This window comes from Cyanistes caeruleus, chromosome 11 (genome assembly GCF_971803275.1).
Source record: "Cyanistes caeruleus chromosome 11, bCyaCae1.hap1.1, whole genome shotgun sequence".
NCBI classification, from domain to species: Eukaryota; Metazoa; Chordata; class Aves; order Passeriformes; family Paridae; genus Cyanistes; species Cyanistes caeruleus.
Genome location: NC_141711.1, coordinates 15,748,293 through 15,762,213, shown reverse-complemented (window position 1 = coordinate 15,762,213; position 13,921 = coordinate 15,748,293). Strand labels below are relative to the sequence as shown.

At 43.3% G+C, this 13,921-nt stretch overlaps 1 protein-coding gene across 24 annotated transcripts in view; it reads left to right on the top strand.

Annotated features, from left to right (window-relative positions):
- Positions 1 to 13,672, top strand: part of LOC111935184 (6-phosphofructo-2-kinase/fructose-2,6-bisphosphatase 4) — a 49,697-nt gene extending 36,025 nt beyond the window's left edge. For 6 of the 24 annotated variants that reach the window (XM_086845622.1, XM_086845626.1, XM_086845621.1 and 3 more), the window contains 2 exons: positions 2,804 to 2,868; positions 10,897 to 13,672. In XM_086845622.1, the coding sequence (XP_086701748.1) occupies positions 2,804 to 2,868; positions 10,897 to 10,956 (125 nt within the window). In that variant the 3' untranslated portion in view covers positions 10,957 to 13,672. Of the gene's footprint in view, positions 1 to 2,803; positions 2,869 to 3,297; positions 3,376 to 5,994; positions 6,269 to 10,896 lie in introns of those variants that run through there. The other 18 variants (XM_086845620.1, XM_023935525.2, XM_086845615.1 and 15 more) reach the window with 6 other exon arrangements.
- Positions 13,673 to 13,921: the final 249 nt, after the last annotated feature.

Here is a 13,921-nt window from a genome sequence, read left to right as displayed (position 1 = left end):
GCTCAAACTGCTGGAGGGGACAGTTTTGTGCTCAGTTCATACTCTATTTCACTAATTCTTCTGGCAAACCCATGCATTTACACATATGCTACAGAAAGATATGAGTGTTTATTGATGTACTGAAGGGGTATTGCTTTTCGGAAGATGGGTAAATTTGCTTTTGTGTAGGTTTATCATCTTGCAAAATGTGTTCCCTTAGCTTTTAATAACTTTGTTCTCTTTTCCTGAAGTATTTTTTTTTCCCATGGACTATGAGAATACCCCATGAACTCACCTTGTTTGTTGATTTGGCATTTGTTTGTCAGCAACTGTTGCTGGTGCTTGGCTCAGCGGCTTTCCCTGGTCTCTTTGGGCAGTGTGTGGTGTGAGTTACTGCGTGCCCTGTATGAGCTTTAGGCTGATTGCTGAAGGAGTTTTGTGTGTGTTCCCACCTCAGCTAAATGTGTGCCTGCTGTTCATTTTCCTTAAGTAACAGCTGAATTGTATCTGCTGATATCCCACTTGAGAAGATCATCTCAGGCAGGGAATCATCTGCACAGCTTATTAGGAAAAACATATTGCCCAAAAATGTTGGTGAATTGTAAGCTGTCTTTGATTACCATCTCTGAAAAATAGCTGTCCAGATCTGTACTTCGTTAAGTTTCAAATGAAGTTGAAACAAAACATTATGAAACAAAGTAGCTGCTACACTGGGAAATATATCTAAAGAGATTTTTGTCTTTTGGTTGCAGTGTTGTCCTGCAGGAGGGACAGCCTGTGCTGTGGTGACATCTGGTGTTCCCAGCCTTGCATGACAAGCTGGGGTTTTGAAAATAAAGATTCGCTGCAGTTAAAACTTGGGCTTTTTAAAACGGGATTCTTCTGACCTGCTAGTCTCTGCCTGTTTTCCACAGCAAGGCTTTGTTTTGGGTTCTCTTTGGCTTTTTGGGAGGTTGGGTGACTGCTCATAAATTGTAGGAGGGTGTGGATGTTTGCAGTGTTTGCTCACGCATTAAGAGAGGAAGGAAACAAATTGGTACAGAACACTGTCCTTGCCCTTTTGACTTGAGGGAAAGAAATGCCATTGTCCTTTCTTACGGTGTTTGATATGTGTGTCTGATGAGCACATTTCAGCCAACCTACTTTTTGGAATTGAGCCATCTGAAAACACGAGGAGTGTGTAAATTATTTCTGCAGTACTGATCGATGGCAGTGCTCCAGGCTGATGTGTCACTTGGCTCCAGCCAGGCAGGATGTAGGATCAGACCTGGTGTGTTTGATACCTCCCAGCTAAGCCTGTTCTGGAGAAATGCCTCCCCTGGGGCTTTGCTCTTCCTGGTGTTGGAGAGAAGCATCATTCCCACCTTAAGAGTCTGGTCTGCAGTAGAGGAACATCTGTTACAGCCTGACAGCTGGATCAGGGTGGATGTGACCTTTACCCAGCAGTCCAGGGCAGTGGTGGTCTCTGGAAAGAGAAACTGCAGCTTGCTGTAGGTATGAACTTGCTCATCAGTAATTAAAAATGAGCTTGGAGTATGCATGTAGTAATTACTGTGAAGCAAGGCATGTCCCTTTAGTTGATGTTTGAAGCTTTCCAGATGATGCTCTCTGGATTTTAAACTCAGCTTGTGGCAAGGACTGAGATGTCTCTGAAGTGTCTGCTGTGTAACAGTTCTGGGTAACGGCCAGCAGCAGGGCTCAGACCTTGTCTTGGCTTTGTCTCATCGGTCACAGTGGATCTGTGGACAGAAGGATGAGTAAGGATCCTGCTCCAGTAAGAAATGTGTGCATTTTCTCCTTAAAATCTGTTTTATGTTTCACTGTTTCTCTGAGTTCTGGCCCTCCCACAGTGCTTGCTCACAGTCTTCCTGACAAATGGGCTTTATCAGGACAGGCTTCCGGTAGGGAAGGCAAATACTGGCCTTACTAATTTATTTTTATTTTTTTAAAGTGCAGTGGCTTTCTAAGGAAATCCCCTTTTTCTGTCACGTAGCAATTCGATGGAGTGTGTTACGACTTTAGGGAATAAATGAGGAGAAAAATCTGGAAACCTGCTTGTGATAGAAGATGGACTCTGGTTTGTCAGAGGAAGTGATTATTAATGGATGTTGTGTAGAGTAGTGGTAGCTTATAAAAGTCATGTTTGTGTGAGATAAGCCAGGGTTTAGCAATCAGAGATTGCTTGAAGTGCTGTGGCCATGGTATATCGAGTAATTAGATCATTCTCTAAGTGAATCACTTTATACTACCTGGAAAATAGTTGTTTCTTCTCACTGTTTAATTTTTCTTATGTCACTGGCATTTTGAATTTTTGAATGTAAAGCAGAAGTTCCTGTTCAGGAGTCAGCTTTGAAGTTGTGTTTAGCTTGAGGTTAAAACCGTTTTGCACATATAGAGGGATAGGGGTTGCTGACAACACACTTTACCTTCTTGTAGTTGTTTTTATGTTTAAGAAATGAGAGCAGCTTTTATCTTCTTAGAATTTTACTGTAATACAGAAGTCCAGGGTGTTTAAAACACAAAAAGTTACAAATAAAAGCTTTCTCACTGAACATTTGTGTATGTTTAAAAGAAATAAAGATATTTTTTCAAGGAAAATATTGAAAAAGCTAAGATGAGGAGATTGTTTATTAGACTGACAATAATATTCATCCAGGTGGAACAGAATAATTTCTGTAGCTTTAGCTCTTCAGAATTCAGGAAATTCTGGTATAAATCAGAAAGGGAAAGTGATTAACCTTCACCATGTCAAAATTAGGTTGCATCTTTAGTATAACTTCACTTTCAAAGCAGATGTATCTAAAAATGTGTTTTCTGTCAACAGGATGTAAAGTAGAATCTATATTTCTGAATGTCGAAGCTGTAAACACACACAGAGATAAACCTGAGGTAAGAGTATTTTTCAAATTGGAGAACTTAATGTAATGTACTGACTGAAATGATTTCCGTTGTCCTTGTGGCTAGAATTGATTTGATAACACAGCTTTTATTTTAGTGTATTTTATTTTATATAATAAGCATTGCTGCATAATAACCTTTGCTACTGGTTTACTGTGAGGGGGAGCAAATGATTTTATTGAATTTATCTTCTATGTGAGTTCTAGCTGGAATACTTTGAGAAATGAGGATGTGAAGCAGCGGTGTCAGGCTAAAAACTGTACTAAGTTCTGTCAGGCTTTGTCACTCAGCAGAAGTAGGTGTACACAGTTGTGTTATGAGTACCACGCTTATTCTGGGGAGAGAAATCATCAGCTTTTTCATCACTGTGGTCACTGCTGTACGAAAAAGAGGAATTGATGATGTCACCTGTGTTTTAAGCCAAAGCTGGAGAGGAAGACTAGATCTCAGGAAACAGCAGGACAACCGGGGGAAGGAAATTGAGCGTGTTTGTAAAATGTAAGTGCAGAGATGATGTCAGTCCATGGCAGCTCTGTGCCCTGCCTGCGTCAGGCTCTCTGTGCTCCTCAGTGTCCACCTGAGCTCAGGCTGATTCTGCTGCTTCTGCCAAGCTCTTCCTTTGCTTTATCATCAAAGTTGTGTGAAATGTGTCATGATTAAAGCCCTCTGGTTCCCTTGCAGATCCTCAGGCTCATGCCACCAGGCATGGCACTGATTCTGTGCTGGGGTTAGGAGCAGTGCCGACTGGTGAATTGGAAATCAGTTTGATAACACGAAAAAAAGGGCTGTGTTTGGTGGCTTTCAGAGCAACAGTTTATGGTGAAAAGGAATATAGTGAGAAATGAGGTTTTATGTGTGTATTCAGCAAGACACATGACATAAAGTGCCTTTTATAACTGAGGGCTCACTTTTGTGCAGAATTCATGCTGGAATTCTTTGCTGAATTCTTCTGCAAAGAAGTTTTATTTTAATGGTATTCTAAGTTCTGAAAATACTGCCTTTTGGATGTTTTCAACAGCTACATTGCATTATTTCTTCTCTCCTGCTTTTCCTGTTTTGTCATTCTGCTTTGCCATTTTGCATCTTAGTTTGATTTGACATGTTTAGGAAATCCAGTTTGTGTTTTTGCAGTACCTAAAGCTGGAGAAGCATAGTGAAAATCCCTGAGGGTGTCTTAGGTTATTTGTGTTAAATAATGTAGATAAACATCTTTAGTTTGGTAAAAATATAAGTGCTGAATTTACAGGTTGCTAAAATGTTGCTGAAAATGCCAGTCCTCTGTCTGAAGGGGTTTGTTTCAAGAGGGAAAGCTCTGCCTGAATTGCCAGGTGACTCTCCCCATGTCTAGCAAGTGATGTGGCCATGCTGGCACTGCTGAGAGGTGGCTCTATTCAGGTGCATGTAGAGGATCATGAAGAGACATCCATTGCAGTGAGCTCAAAGATAAAAGACTGATCTGAACAGAAATAAATTGAGTGAATGAATTTTATAAGGAGAAAGAAAAGGAGTAGTGGCATTTTCCTAAAAAAACCTCAAATTCTCTTCTCGCTTTGCCCCAAAGGAAACCCAGCCTGGTGAATATGGATGATTTTACACTGTTCAGGTAGTGGGTCTGAATGAAGGACTCAGTTGGTCCTGTCTGCATTTAATTGCTGCTCAGAGGACTGTGAAACTTTCAAAAGCTTTCATTTATATCACCTACAAAAATGTTAATTACTTCTGTAAAATTAAGTTTTCAAGTAGTCTATTGAAGTCAAAGCATTTAATTAAATACAGTCTCACATAGCAGCATTGTTAAACAATGAAACTATTGGATTGAGAATTGCCCAGTGTGCTGTTCTGTGACCCACCAGTCGCTTGTAGTCTGTGCTCCAGAACAGTGCCCTCCTTTTGGGCTCAGCTGAAAACGTCTCTTGTCACATGGCAGAAATGCAGGCACAGCTCTGGGGTGTTTGTTTGTGGCATGTGTGAACCTCAGAGTACCATGGGGATTTGTCTGGAGCAGATTGAAGCCTTGTGTTTGTCAGCATTGTAGTGGCTGAAGTTGTGACCTTTTCCAATGAAGGAGTCTATAGTCTTTTACAGAAAATAATTCAGGGGAGTTGCTTTAGCTGTTGTTGGGTCCCTTCTTTGGGCCAGAAAACAAGTGCTGGGGTGAAATATCTGCTTTGCTCATCTGGCTTAGTTGCTGAATGACAGAGAGGACATTACTCCTACTAGATCCCATTTTTGATTTTGTTGAGGGGACATGGGGGAGGGAGATGTTTTAGTGCAAGGTGAGCTGGCTTCCCACAGTGCAGAACAGGCAAGACTAATGAAACCCATCAGCGTGAAGTTCGAATAATTGGCAATGGCTTGGCCTAAAATGGATCTTGTAAGGAACTTCAGAGCAGTTTATCATGGTCTGCTCTCGTGGTAGGAGGGAGAATACCAATTGCACAGGATTTGGATTTGCAGGAGGTGGTGCTATAGCAGATGTGATCCCTGATGTGGTTGGCTGCACTGGGGTCTTGGTTTCATTTGGTTTTGAATTTAGTGCTGCATTGTTTTTCTGCAGCCTCTGCAAAAGGAGGTGAGATCTAGTTGGTGTGATCAGCCTTGAATGCTTAAGGTGTCTGAGAACATATTTTTTATTTTGTTAGAGGTGTTATGTTGCCTATGACAGGAACACATGTTAAAAGCCTTCTTCTGGCACAGAAGCATGTGGCATATTCAGCGAAACACTGAAAGTTTCTCAGTGAGATGATGTGTATGTGCTGAAGCACGTGAGAAAGTGGATTCCTGCTTGGGCCTGTAAAAGACTTCCCCCTCAATGTGACTGACTTGAGCTTTGGGTAGTGCTGTCAGCAAGGGAGTTGTATTTCATTGCTCCTCAGAGGACTGTGAAAATTTCAAAAGCTTTTTTTTTTTTTTTTTACTGTAAATACATTTTTGTGCTGTCTCGTTCTGGAACAGTGACTGGCTCTCAGTCTGCTGCATTGTTGGGGCGTGGGGGGCTGAAACCATCTCTGCTTCTCAATCAGCCCAGCTGTGTACTTGTGAAGGGACCTGATTAGTGGTTTTTGTTGGTCTTACTGCTGCATGATAAATATTCTCTGTATTTTTATTATTATACAGAATGTAGACATTTCCAGACCTACCGAGGACGCTCTTGTAACAGTCCCTGCTCATCAGTGAATTCCGTGTGCTGATCAACTGTTGAATTTGGGGTGCTGTTTTCGTCCTGCTACTTCAGAATAAATTGAAAAACTAATCATTCCAATCACTTTGAAATAATAATAAAAAAAAAATAGCCACACCCAAACCAAACTCATAACCCAGAGCAAATGTTTGTACAGCGCTTGACTTGAAAACATCTATCAAATTACAATAAAACTGTTGCACTGGCTAATTTATTGTGGATGAGTTATCAAACCTTGATCGGCTCTCACTGGAATGCTGGTTTTGTAAATTACTGTAATTTAAATATCCTGCAGCATTAAGCTTTACTATAACAGCCAGCAGTCATTTAGTGTTAGTTGCAGTGTATTTATGAAGGCCATGAAACACAACATCCTGTGTGAGATAAGAAAAGTCAAAATTTGTTTTGCTCAGCAGAGCCACCAGTATTATCTGTTTCAGGGCCCTTGGGAGTGATTGGACTGCCATGTAGTGTAAAATAACAACCCATAATTACTGTAAATCCCTAATCCCACTGATCCACAGCACTAGTGTGCTGCATGTGCTAATTAATGATGTGCTGTTGGAGCAGGGTAGCAAGTTTTCACTTAGTTCCAGAACAATTATTCAAAGAACAGCAATAAATGTTTCTAACAGACCACTTTTGTTAACAGCTGTTCTGCATTAACCAGGCCTTAGGATTTGCCTGTGGGCAGAAGGGATTTTAAATTCCCTCTTTTCCTGCTTCTGTGTGGATGTGGGTGATGGACCACTTAAAGCTCTGCCCCAGCTGCTGTGTACCCAGATTTTATGTGGACTCCAATAAGCAGTGCTGACCATTCCAGAACAGGAAATCAGAGTCAGCCAGAGGGGATTGTGTAGCTGGGTAGTGGCTCCAGTAGATGCAGATCTCAAGCCAGCAGGGCATGAATCCCAAACTTTATGATAGGAAAGCCTCTTGCAGGAGGGAGGAGACTGTGGGGTGTGGGAGATGTGGTGCCTTGGTGCCTTTCCCCTGGTGTTCTGTGGGCTCCACAAGGCTGTGGGAAGTACCTGTGCCATGGAGCAGGCAGCATTGAGGCAGGGAAAGGCAGAAAAACATAGAGCCTCAGAACTTGGGAAAGCCCCCAGCTTTCCAAGGGGGTCTTTTAGTAGTGAAAGTAAGCAGGACTGTAGGCTGTGGAAAGCTTTTATCTGTTAGGTTCTTAGGTGGTATGTTTTTCCCAAATCAGGATTTTGGAAGAAAAAAGGTTACAGATCTGCACTTCTAAAATTGTGCTGAAGTTTGCAGAAGTTTATAGCAACTGAGAATGTTTGCCATAACCAGATAACCTTCCATCCAGAGAGCCCCCTGCTGTGGTGCTTGGTGTTTAGTTAAACCACTGTCCCTGGGTGGAAATTGGGAGAACCTGGATCATTTTCCTGTTGTTATCATGACTGTGATGTAGGAGTGGTTGGCCACTTTTCCATGTTCAATTGCTCCAGGGTTTGGGAATGAGCTTTGCTGTGAAAGGGACCCGGGAGGAGCACCTGAACCTGATGTACCCCCTTGCACACAACAGTGAGTCCAGTTGCTCTTACTTGATGCTGAGGCAACATTCCTGAGGGATCACAGGGATGCTGGCCATAGTCAGGTACTGAGGAGCCACATGGAGACAGCTTGGAGTGCTGTCACCCCCACAGGCCACAGCTAAGGAAATACCATCCAAATGAAATGAAATACCTTGCATTTCTGATGGAGTCAAAATCTGTGCAGGTGTCTGCTGTGGAAAAACTGAGTTTTGCTGCTTGAAAAAGAATGGCTGGGGCTGTCAGAGAAACTTGAGGGGTGGGATGACAGGAGCAGGAGCTTGGCCAAGAGAGGAAAGCAAAGTTTGCCTGGCCTGTGGCTGGTGGAGGTTGCAGGGGGACCTGTTGTTTCCCAGCAGCAGGAGCACCCAGGGCCCTCCATTCCTGCCAGCTGCTGCCAGCCAGATTTCCTGGAGCTGTGTCTGCATGTTGTTCTCTGCTGAGCACAGCACTCACTGTGCTGATGTGTGCAAGAGTGAGTGGATATTTGAAAGCAGAATGCTCTAAGGGATCTCTTACAGCAGATTGCTCAACAGCCCTTGCTTTGCCAGTGGAAGGAAGGCCTGATGCTGGATGGGAGGCGTCAGTGGTTTGTGGCACAGCCTGCTGAGGGGAAGCTGCCTGGTAGAGTGCTGGATGTTTATGTTGTGCTATTTCTATGCTTATGCCTGTGCTGGTTCCTGTTTCCAGAGGTTCCTCCTTTTGCCTGTGGGAGCCTTTATGCACTATCTTCCTGTTCTGCTGTGAGGATCACGGGTAGCTGAGTCAAAGCAAAACTGAAAACAGGGTCCACAGCACTTTGCTGGGGGAGGCCCTGTCCTGTAGGAAAAAAATGTACAAAGGCCAGGGCATAATTAGAACAGCAGCAGTAGTATAGGAAGGTTTTTGAGTTATTCTGTGTACTTTGAATCTTTTCAGAGTGAGATGGATTCTGGTGCAAGGCATGGTCAGACTGCTCCTGCCTCAGGGAGCAGGCTCTGGAAGCAGCAAGCTGCTGCTGGGGCTGGCCAAGAAGAGGATGTATGGCTTGGTAGAAACGATATTTGGGAAAACTGTGTGGGTTTTATTCCTCCTTCTGTGTTTCCCAGGCTCTTCAGACCGTGTTGCTGCTGGTGTGGGGCTGTTCTCAGCATGGTTGTTTGTCCAGGGGTGCTTTGGTGCCAGGCAGTTGCAGGGACACCTTATGGTCCCAAAAGTAAGGCTCTGTCACCTTTCTGAGCAGCAGCACTGTCCTTGTTGCATGGCTTTTCCCTCCCAGTGCCCGTGGCTGTTCTGAAAGTGGGTACAGTCCCAGCTGCCATCATCTCATCTAATGGCATTCCTATGAGTAGGAATCCACTTCCAGTTAATGAAGATATTGGTCCCTTTCTAAGCCCCTGTTCATCTGGTCTCACTGCCGGCTGTTGTGTTTGTGCCGTAAAGCCCTTTGGGGTGCTCATCAGAGGTTATCCCAGTTTTTTCTTCTTTCAGTGTGACAGTTCAGCACATTTGGCTTCCACAGCCTCTTTGTGTTTGCTCAAATTCAAGCTTTTTTTGCTTTCAGCTTCCTTGCCTGCTTATCAATATTCCCTTTGGGTCTGTGTTAGTTGTCAGAATGCTGCTTTTATCCAATACCTCTCACTGACTGAAATAAGCTGTGTCTTCTGCCTTGCCTTAATCACCTCATTTCCTTTTAGCTTCATGTTTGAGCTGTCTAGCTCTTGCTGCTTGCGGACTAATTTCCAGTACCTCTGGATTCCTGCATTTTGATGTGCCATTTCATGCTCCATTTAATTTTCTTTGAATCAACATCAGATGTTCAGCTTAAAAGATTTCAGCCTGTATTCTGGGAGTGCCTGTGGAGACCTCTCTGCAGTCCCAGGGAAATTCTGGGTACGTTGCATCAGTTGCTAAGAAAAACACAAACACACCAAATGCCATCGTGTTCCATTGGTTTGTGTTGTTTTGGTTTTTTTCCCTATAACTATGCAGAATATGACTTGTTTTGCTAACTCCTCGTGTTCTTAGCAGATACTGATGCTTTCCCCTTGCTGCAGAAGAGATGTGTCTTTCAGAAAATTCTTTTTGAAACAGGGTTGTTGCTTTGCTTTCTTTCAAAGAGATGTGAGAGTGGGTCAGGCTGTGTGCTGGTGTGTGCAGAGATTTCCAGTACTTGGACAACTCTGTCCAGCAGCATTTTCTGTGTGTTCCCAGAAACCTTGGTGCTCATGGTGGAAAATGGGGATTTACCCAAGGGCTTGAAGGCTGATGCAAAGGAAAGGGCTGATGTGGATTTAAGAGAACTGATAAGGGCAGAGCAATGGTGGCAGAATCCAACCTCCAATGAGAATCTGGTGCTGCTTGTTTATATCCTGCTTTCATAAGAAATGGCTGAAAATCTAGAAATCGGGGTTGGGGAGGGGATTGAATTGCTTTTTGAGTTGATGAGTTTTGACTGATGGAGTTGTGTGTCTGCATGTGCTGAGAGGGCCCCTTGTGGGACTCTCCTTTCCCCAGAGTTGGACTGCAGAGACTTGTTTTGAATGTAAACTCTAATAAATGTGGTTATAAAACCACTGGAGCATTCCCTGATGTCAGTGTGACATCTGCCACATGCCATGTGTATCCCAAAGTGCATTTAAACTTTATGTTACCAGCTCTTCAGGGAACACTTGATGTTACCAGCTCTTCAGGGAGTTATTCAGTGTTCTTCCAGTAATTCCAGTAATCACAGATAGGATCAGGATTGGCTTTATGACTGTTGGTGTTAAGGAATTATTTCCTGGGGTGTGCTTGCAACAAGGAGAGGTGGGCTTCCCTCCCTCAAGATTTTATTGATTCCTGTGTGCTTTATGACCTTTACAGGGTTCTCATTTTCCTTCCACTACATGTATAAAGACTGGGAGAAACAGTAGGTTAGAAAAATGTGGTTTAAACAATGGTTAATGGAAAACAATAGTCTAAAAGCTGTTACACTGAGACCTGCATATAGTGTACGGGGATCAACTGTCCTGCCAGATCTGCTGTGATACAGGTCTGAGGGATGCGTTTCACTGGCAGCAGAGATCCTGCTTTTGGGTGTCTGGGGGGCTCTGTAAAGCTCCTGGCACTGGGACATGGTCCAAGCCTGGTTCTGACTCCTGCCCAGGGGCTGGGACCTTTCCTGCTGTTTTACAGAGCATTTTGAGGAAAGAAGCGTTACAACTTGCTCCCCTTTTGCGTCACGTAACAGCTGCGTGCTGAGCAAAAGCCATGGCTGCCTGTGAGACCTTTGCTTTAAAATGTTATTTTTATTTGTCTTTAAATTTTCAGAATGTAGGTGTGAATAGGTCGAGAGAAGAAGCTTTGAGGACAGTCCCCACCCACCTATAGCTGCAGCTTCTGGGGCGGCAGCCCTTCCTCCAGCAGCTCAGGGCCCGGCGGTGTTGGAGCGGGGCGGGACGGACGCGCCTCCCCTTCCCTTGGAGACATTTCGAATGTGATTCCACTTCTTTGGACAAAACCTGTGCTCGTGGATAACTCAAAAGGTATCAGTGAAAAGATTGTGGGAAGCAGAGCAGAGTTGGTTTTAGATTTTTCTTATGTAAATTTGTGCAGTTTTAGTGGGTTTTTACTGTTTGTCCGTGGATAATGCAAGGTGGTTAATTGCCCGTGTTGATTTTACTGTCAGATTTTAACTAGATTTTATTATCTTTTTTAAGTGTTTTTTCAGAGAGTGCTCTTATTTTTACTGTGAATGATTGCCTAGAATTACATGGAGTTTTTTTGATGGCATATCTAACCTGGGCAAAATTCTGCATTTTGAGCACTGGAGGCTTCATGTTGCAAAGCTGCTTTAAATGGGGAATCCCATCAGCTCTGATAATTGTCCTGTGTTTTAAATTGAACTTTGGTTTGCCAGCCACAACTTCAAATTTTACTGAAATACACAAGGGAGATGTTCCCTTTGTTAAAAATCAAAGCATTAAAGCTGGATTTGCTGCCTGGGAAATTCTGCTGTTTTAGCAAGATTTTAACACTTTCCAGAGAGCAGGTGTATTTTGGAGGGCAGTGGGAGACATGAGTGTGAGTGACAGCTGGGGAATGGATCAAGAGATGGAGAGAGTCACATCCTTTCTGCTGCAGTTATGGGAGGGGATGAGCAGCTTCTCTGAGTCTGGAAGGGAGGGGAAAAGGATTCAGCCTGTGAAGGGCTGGAAAAGCTGCTTGTCTTGCTAGTGTTGTCATATTTTTAGAGAACTTTTGGAATGAATTTCAACATAATAGTATATGTTTCTCTTTTATAGCCACATTTAATACCTACATCAGGAAACAGTACAGAAAGGTTAGGTGAGTTTAACCATTCTAACAGCTCATGCAACAAAAACACCAGGTAAATGCTGAAGTAATTTTTAACATGGCACACTTGCCTTGGGGTTTTTTGTTTTGTTTTTAAGCACCTTCCATCATCCCAATTCTTCGTTGCTCTTTTACACCTAGTGAAACTCCAGTGCTAAAAATGGAATTTTCTGTCTGTCAAGGTCACAACCTTTTAACTGTACTAAATCAAAGTGTATTTTGTCTGTGTGTTACCAGACAACTGAAGTGAGCTGCCAGCACTGCTGCTGGCTCTAGCTCTGAAATGAGGAGAAACTATTCTTTGGTAGCTGGACTGTTTTTTTCTAAAGATTCTCTCCAATTAATTGAGCTTTTACCATGTGAGTTGTTTGGGTTGTTTTGGGTTTTTTTTTTCTTTCCTGAATTCCTGTGTGAAATACCAGGCCCTGGTAACATAGTTTTGCAGGCAAGGGCTAAATTGTCTTTTGTTTGTGCAGGGTTTATACAATAATGTGCTGCTGTTGTGTTTTTTGTTGTTTGTTTTTTTTTAATAAGCTAAATTCAGCAATATATTCAGCTTTGGAAGTAAGCCATAGTGCATTGCTGGGTTCTGTTTCAGAGGAGGAATGTGGAGGGTGCAGAATGACCAGGAACACTTTGCTTCAAGCGCTGCTGTCTAAAGCTTTGTGTGTGTGTGTGTTATGGTAATGCCATTTCAGACCTTTATTAATTCAGCTGTGTCCATAGTTGTGGGGTGAGGAGAGAAGCCTGCCTGGCACTGCTCAGAGAAGTGCATTTATTGAGGTGTGGTTAACAAGGCCACCTTTGTAGCACCACTGAAGGAGCAATTTCCCCTCTCACTGTGGTGTGGGAAAGCAGGGCTGTGCCCCAGGCAGCCCTCGCTCCTCTGCTGGGACTGGAGCGGTGGTTAAACAGTTTTTACACTGAGAATGTCAGGATTTATCTGTAAAAATCCCAGGAGGCTGCATTAGAGAAGTGGATTTTACTGGCAGACTGTGAGCTCAGACCTGGCTGAAGAAATGTGGGCAGAAATGCTTCCCCCAGTGAAAGCTGAGCCCAGGGGCTGCTTCTCTTTGCTGACAAGCACGGCTTGAAGTGTTTCCTCTGCCCCTTTGTTTTACCTCTCTGACCTGTCAGAGGTGCTGTAACATCCTTGAGGCTACATGTTCTATGTACAGTAGGTATTTTTATAGCCTGCTTTCAAATATACTGTGATGAGTGTTTTACTGCAATGGGTGTTCAGTAAAAAGAGTTGTATACAAGTGTAAATAAACTACTGTGCTGATACTTGAAGAGGAAAAAAAAAAAAATAAAAAGTTGTTGGTTCTAGGGTAGGAAGGTACTAAATCAGTGACTGCATCTGATCCTGGCTGGAGAGAGCAGGTGTGGATGATGAATGTAGATTTGAGCTGAATGTAGATTTGGAGTGATGGGTTCTCCCAGGCTGTAATCCTAACTGCTGTTCTGGGAAGGCACAGTTAAGAATTGCCATTAATTGTCACTTTCTAAAAGTGTGTGTCCCCCACTCCTGTCAGAACAGTCACTGCCAGGGGAAGGGAAAACCCTTGTCCTGACCTTTGTGTTTGTACCATTTGACTGCCTGTGTTCTGTGTGTGCCTGGCTCAGATGCAGTCTCTCAAATGGGATTAAACCATCCTTTCTTACATTGTTGGCCTCTGTTGTGATCTTTCAGACAAATGTAATCATTTGACCTTTGATCCAAGTAATAAAGATCAAATGCTACAAGGTGCACTGATGTGTGTTTCTTTCCATGTCCATTTCCAGTGGCTGAAGTGCCAGGTGAGTGTTCCTGAGCCTCAGCAGGGCTCCACAGCTTCCACAAGCTGGGTTTAGGGAGTTTAGATATAAATGTAAGGGCTAAATTAATTCACCCTGTGGTTGCTTTACTGTGACAAATGATTCAAGTAGGAAACTCAATAATGGAGGAAGAAGTTGGAAGATTAAATAAATGCATACCAGGATTGCAGGTGGAGGAGAA